General features: G+C 44.5%; 1 protein-coding gene across 1 annotated transcript; it reads left to right on the top strand.

The window, feature by feature from the left end:
- Positions 1-472: 472 nt before the first annotated feature.
- Positions 473-5,420, top strand: LOC123505061. The gene is made up of 3 exons (XM_045256089.1): positions 473-1,622; positions 3,718-4,031; positions 4,206-5,420. Exons 1-3 carry the CDS (start codon positions 1,056-1,058, stop codon positions 4,438-4,440), a joined length of 1,116 nt encoding a protein of 371 aa, XP_045112024.1. The 5' UTR covers positions 473-1,055; the 3' UTR covers positions 4,441-5,420.
- The last annotated feature ends 1,045 nt before the right edge of the window (positions 5,421-6,465 follow it).

The following is a 6,465-nucleotide window of genomic DNA, read 5'->3' as shown; positions in this document are numbered from 1 at the left end:
CTCCATTCTCTCTCTCTCTCTCTCTCTCTCTCTCTCTCTCTCTCTCTCTCTCTCACATTCAGTAATGTAATTATGTAATCCGTCTGACCCGCACAACAACAACCTTAGAGGCGTGGACAGCGTGACAGCTGTTTAGGAGTTTTCTTTTTTTTTCTTTTTTTTTGTGCCGTTGTCGTAGCGCCTGGTATTTATCGTAATCCAATGAATTGCTGCTACATTCCTTTGTATGAGACTGTCGCTAACGTGACAGAATCTCAGGAACTCTGTCAGCGTTCCTTCGTCAGGAGAGTATGGTCTGGAGGAAGAAGGAATTCTTATTACAACCAGTGGCTAACACAACATATTACCGTTTACGTGTGTGGTATTTTGGTTGATAGATTGAAATTGTAATAACACTCGGTGGCAACTCGGGAGGATTACGACCGTTCAAACCAGCAGCAGCTGTGCCGCGCTCACTCTAAATTCAAGTGAACCAAGAGATTGCTCCCCAAACCTCCGGGCGCTCTTCTCCCTCACATGTAACTACTCATCACGCTTGCATGTGGTTTGTTAACGTTGTTAACGTCTCTGAGGGTCACGCTGGAGTACCCAAGACGAAAGTGATCAACAAAGAACTGTTTTCAGCTGCGGCACGTGCCATCCGAACACAGGCTACCTACGGCACGAGCCGCACGTGTGCTTGGGCGGGGCTTCCGGGCTTCTCGGTCTTCCCATTGGTCTAATATTTGGCGGGAGGAAGTTTGATTGGGAGTCTAACGGAAGGTGGGTGGTGCAAATGCACGCGCGTAGGTCTTTCAGCCCCGGCACGCGCAGACGCATTTCGTTACCGCCACAGCAGGAGAGATACAGTGGTGCGCTGAAACCTTGAATATCAGCGATAAATTTTGAAGTGTTAAGGTCAAGCAACGTGACAAAATTGAATCCTTATCTGCGAGTGATACTACGAGTGTTTTGAGGACGTGTTTATCTTAGAAGTATGTGAGAGGAAGGGAAAGGAGAGGCCAGTGACAGCAACCAGTGGCGGAGGTGGTGGTCCTAATAGTAGAGGAAAAGCAATGTCGCGGGAGGTGGCGATCATGCAACGGTCCATCAAGGTGGAGGTGCGCAGCCCAGTAAAACCTGAGGTACTGAAGCCTTCCAATACGCCCAACATTCTCGGCACAAGCAAAACTTCTTCCATGACCAGCAAGGCGATCACCAGCACTCTCGGGAAGATTACGTCGAACGCTATCACCAGAACAACAAACAGCAGTAAGGACTCGACAGGAAGAGTGAACCAGAAGCTACAGACGAGCAGCCCCAAGTCAGTCGTGATCTCGTCTTCGTCCCTCACGGCAAAGTCTCCTCTGAAACCTCTACTGGCCATCAGACCTTCCCCCACACCCAAAGTTTCTATAGCTGCCTCTCGTTTAGCTCATCGCTCTCCCCAGTCTCTCAGCACCTTCGTCAGAACTCCCTCCGCGGGTTCCTCTACTCTCTCTACGTCGGCCGCCTCGCCCTCCTCTGCCTCCGCCTCCAGTATTTCGCCAGTGAAGTGTCGCAGAAGGATTAATTACAGTGATTCCGATGCGCCTGTGCCCGTGTCGAGGAGGAACGCAAGGGAACGCAATAGAGTCAAGCAGGTGAGCAATGGTGACTTTTGTAAATATTCAGAATTGACATGAAATACATACTGATCAGTTTAATTAATTCTGTAGCGATCAAATAATATATTTTTTTATTTCCAAGTCCAATTATATAACATAGTTTTCTTAATATTTGAAACTGATATGAAATATTTAGCTTATCAGTTGTGTTTATCTTATTACACCAAGATATGATACATCCTTTATTCCTATATCTATATACTTTACCTTCATGAGTATTTGCAATTGCTATCTTGATTTTCCCTTTCTGACCTATAATTTTATGGACTTAATCCAATGTTGTCATGTTTTTCATTTTGATTACGAAACGGCGGCATACGTGACCAGACCAACATGATATAACTGGAACATTTAAAACAGCACGGGTGCAAGCATCTCGCCCTTACATATGACGACACTCCTCCATGCCCTGAAGATAGTTCCTCCCTCTCTGCTACAGCTTAGCACGACAAAGCTTTGTGTTGGCCGCTCCATAGTGATGCTGGCCCAGTGTTGCCGCCTCGCCCTCTTCCATCTGGACGGGCGGGGGAGCAACAGTTCTCCGGCGGGTATCGATCGCTCCGCTTCTCTCCATCTCGCCACAGCTGCCGTCAGGGGTGAGAGCCTTGCTCCCCCACTGGATCCTGCCGTGCTACCTTCTGTTATCTCCTCTTCTCGGGATTAGTGGCTTAATCCTACCCGGCGTTATCGGATGAGAAAAGGGCGATTTGCGCACGCTATTGGATAATGGAGTACCTCACTCTATTACTCTTATGCTACTTATTCACGTATATGTTTAGATTTTTTGTAATATAATTAACGAGATAGATAATTTATTGGTGTAAAGTAGTTGACATAAGAGAAAAAAAGAGAATGGAATAGTCTTTTCTTGACGGTAGAACTATTCGTTAACGTCAATAATCATTGTCCAGAATTACTGCAATGGTCTGAGAAGGAAGTCCTGTCTGATTACTGCCTATAATTGTTAGTAATTTATATAATTTCACCCATAAATGCTGTTCATGTGCGAGTTATGCGTTTGTGTGTGTGTGTGTGTGTGTGTGTGTGTGGATGTGGATGCGGGTGTGGGTGGGTGCGTGTATGTTAGAACGCGTATTATTATTTTTATAGCTATGCAATGCAAAGTGATAAAAAAAATGCGTAGTTAGAGACTGCAGCACGGTACTTGTTACTGAACTGTGTAACTCTTGGTTCTGTATGCAGCCTGACACTACCAAGCTCTATCAAGACGTTACATTTCTCTTGAGCACACACATAAAGAATCCATTCGTATATATCATGTCTGTAAAATATCGTCGACACGAAGCACTTTTACTGTATTACTGTATAGTTCGAAAAGCTGATTTTTCTTGATATAATGAAATATCTAACAAACTTCATGAAACTGTTCCTGCCTCTGACTCCCTTTATTTTCCTCCTGTACTCTTTTTCATCTAGTTGTTTGTACATCGTCTGAATCTTTCCTCAGATATCTTGGTCTGTAGTTTTCTTTTCTATTTTTCTTCTCCATTTGGAGACTTATCATTATTGCAACTACTTTCTTCTCGGACCTTTACACTTCCTTCATTCCATGGCCTTCTCTTCCTTTCTCTCTTTTTTCCGCTCCTGACTTCCTTCTTTCCCTCCTTTCCCCCTCTCCCTCCCTCCAAACCTCGTCAGGGAAGAAGGTCAAGGCTGGTCCAGACAAAAGGACGGGAAGGTGGTCCAGTCCCCTGTGCCTCGTCTCTCCGTCACGTTTCTCTCCGCTGCGCTTTGTCTCACCAAACATATTTTGCAGTATTTCGTGTATTACGACGTTACTGTTTCCGGTCTTGTGTATACGGCTTACTATGTTATATGTATGCAGAGACGGTATTCGATAAATAATTAGCAGAGGGTTCGTGTAAACGATATTGAATCTTTATGCTGAAATACTAAAACATTAGTTGTAGATATGTCATTCGTCGGTTCGCCTATCAAGGGTCAAACACCTTTATTTTCTTAATATCCTTCTCAAACAAGTTATTTTTAGAGCCACAAGGTACCTGTTAAATTTCCTAATTTAAATGTTTTTCTTAATTGTCTTATTTAGGTATCCCAAGGGTTTGCTCTCCTAAGGCAGCACGTCCCTCAGGCTGCAAGGAAAAAGAAGATGAGCAAGGTGGAAACTTTGCGCTGTGCCGTTGACTACATTCGGGGTCTGCAGCTGCTGCTGGACAGTGACCCTCCCTCCCAGATGCCGGGCCCTTCTCCGGTCTCTGCCGTCCACAGCTTCCACCATCACCACCACCAGCAGCTGCAGCAACAACAAACCCAGGTGTTCCTGCAGCCTCCACACGCCATAGAGCCGCATATCCTCAAGCTCCCAGTGGCCGACGAGACCTTCCAGTCTCCAGTGTCTCTCAGGTACGCGAGTCCCAACCAAGGGCCGTTCGTGTTTCCGGTTGGTCTCGATATTGATCTACCGTCAAGGTCATGGGGACAGTAAGTGGAGCGTCCAGCAAGAATTGGAACATAATGGCAAAGGAGAGTTTACAGTAGGCTCCAGAATGTCAGTAATAGGTTCTTTCTTTCACACAGATATGACAGTGTCACCGGAACTTTCTTCAGGACTTCTCCCACCGACTCTGAGGGTAGCCAGTCTCCCGCCCACTCCTTTCTAGACAAGCATCCTTCTCCGCCCAACGTCACGCCCTCGTCTTCCTTAGGTGTGGGTGTGATTAAAACTGAAAATATTGATGGAAAGTCGTATGGGCGAGAGGAGCAGGACCTGTTGGAGGCGCTAGCTTGGTGGCAACACAACATTCATCCATAGTGACTGAGGCGGAGTGAAGGGTGAGGGTGGTGCTGTGAGGCAGGAAGCAGACAGGAAAAGGGATGATTTATTTATGATGAGTTATCCCTGGTGTGTGTGTGTGTGTGTGTGTGTGTGTGTGTGTGTGTGTGTGTGTGTGTGTGTGTGTGTGTGTGTGTGTGTGTGTGTGTGTGTGTGTGTGTGTGTGTGTGTGTGTGTGTGTGTGTGTGTGTGTGTGTGTGTGTGTGTCTGTACAGAGAGAGAGAGAGAGAGAGAGAGAGAGAGAGAGAGAGAGAGATATGGGAAGTTTTATGAATGATAGCATTGTTTAGTTCAAATATCCATGTTATGTATCCATTTTCCTATCACACTGAATATGTAAAAGAGTCACCCAACTCTTGAGAAAATGTGTATGTCGGATATGTAAGCTGCTTCTTATCCGAGTGATAGTGAAGAAATTGCATCGGAGGCACGTCAGTCAGTGAAGGACTTACTGAAATACCAATCAGTGATGATTTTCATGCACAACACTATTTTTTTCCCTCACGAGGATTATACTGTCCTGTTCAGACCTGTCTCGGGATACCGCAGGATAAAATGTGTCCGTATGTGTTCATAGTAAGATCTTTCAGTTATTTATCCTTTACTCGTTCACTGCCTCTTCCTTAACAGGTTGCTATTCTAGTCCAGACCGAGAAAGTGAGTCTCGAGTCGCACACAAGTAACACGTGAACTATACTATTTATACTTTAGGTCTCCAGGACACAGGTTGCTTTATATTCATCACATAATATTTATTGAATTATAAACTGTACATATGCAACACACATAGTTTGAGATATGGTAATGTCCGTATCTAATTAGTGATATTTAGCCCTAGGTACATTGATGAAAGCAGTGTTTACACACTATAGTAAGTTATTCCTGAGTGCCTTACGACTCGTCCAGTAGCTGAATCATCATCAACGAGCAAATGTTTGCACAGTAAATGGATTTATTCTCCCTGTGTTTTCTTTGTCACCTCTCTCAGACTGTGTAGAAAGTGCATGGACTGTAAAAACACCTGATGATTCTTAACTTAAATATATTTACATATTATACTCGTATGAGTATTTCCACTGTTGGTGTTACAGATATAGAGCTGTGAAAGTGTCTCTGAAATCACAACACTTAAAATATAATATAAACAATATTTGTTAATATTTTACAAATGAAATTCATTGTGTGATATACTATAAATTGCCATGAAGTTCAAGTGTGGCGAATGATATTAGATTCGATGTGTCAGCGAACTGCATGGTCTTGTGTGACTGCTAGTAAATATGTGTGAATCCTTGGTCAGTTATTGTTTGCCGCCTCGACAGACTCTCGAGGATGATGTTTTATGAACATTGTGTGTGTGTGTGTGTGTGTGTGTGTGTGTGTGTGTGTGTGTGTGTGTGTGTGTGTGTGTGTGTAATTCACCTCGGTCGCCTCCTGGTCACCCAGCCAGTCTTCCCCATTACGGAGACCACAACACACTCCACACACCGGGAAAGCGAGGCCACAACCCCTCGAGTTACATCCCGTACCTATTTACTGCTAGGTGAACAGGGGCCACACATTAAGAGGCTTGCCCATTTCCCTCGCCGCTTTCCGAGACTCTAACCCGGGCCTCTCGATTGTGAGTCGAGCGTGCTAACCACTACACTACGCGGTGTGTGTGTGTGTGTGTGTGTGTGTGTGTGTGTGTGTGTGTGTGTGTGTGTGTGTGTGTGTGTGTGTGAAGAAGGAATATTTGATTTTAACTTTTATGTTGTTTATTTTTTTTTATATCGGTGATTCTTGTGTGGAGGTATCTAGTTACTGATATATCTTGTTGTTATATTGCAACACCTTCCATGGACAGGATTAGGCATCAGAAAGTTACTGCAGTGCCGGACACCAAAAGAAGTAAAATATGTAGTAGGAAGAAATTGTTAGTCCAATGGTGACAAGACAAAATGAGAGAGAGAGAGAGAGAGAGAGAGAGAGAGAGAGAGAGAGAGAGAGACATACATACATACA

Source organism: Portunus trituberculatus, chromosome 17 (assembly GCF_017591435.1).
Source record: "Portunus trituberculatus isolate SZX2019 chromosome 17, ASM1759143v1, whole genome shotgun sequence".
Classification (NCBI taxonomy): domain Eukaryota; kingdom Metazoa; phylum Arthropoda; class Malacostraca; order Decapoda; family Portunidae; genus Portunus; species Portunus trituberculatus.
This window is presented reverse-complemented; position numbering and strand designations above follow the sequence as displayed.

What these genes read in the sequence shown, in the direction of transcription:
- LOC123505061 (XM_045256089.1), top strand. Translation starts at nt 1,056, where the DNA reads ATGTCGCGGGAGGTGGCGATCATGCAACGGTCCATCAAGGTGGAGGTG. An exon ending in AACGCAATAGAGTCAAGCAG is followed by an intron (nt 1,623 to 3,717) that starts GTGAGCAATGGT and finishes TGTCTTATTTAG; the next exon opens with GTATCCCAAGGGTTTGCTCT. An exon ending in CAGTCTCCAGTGTCTCTCAG is followed by an intron (nt 4,032 to 4,205) that starts GTACGCGAGTCC and finishes TCTTTCACACAG; the next exon opens with ATATGACAGTGTCACCGGAA.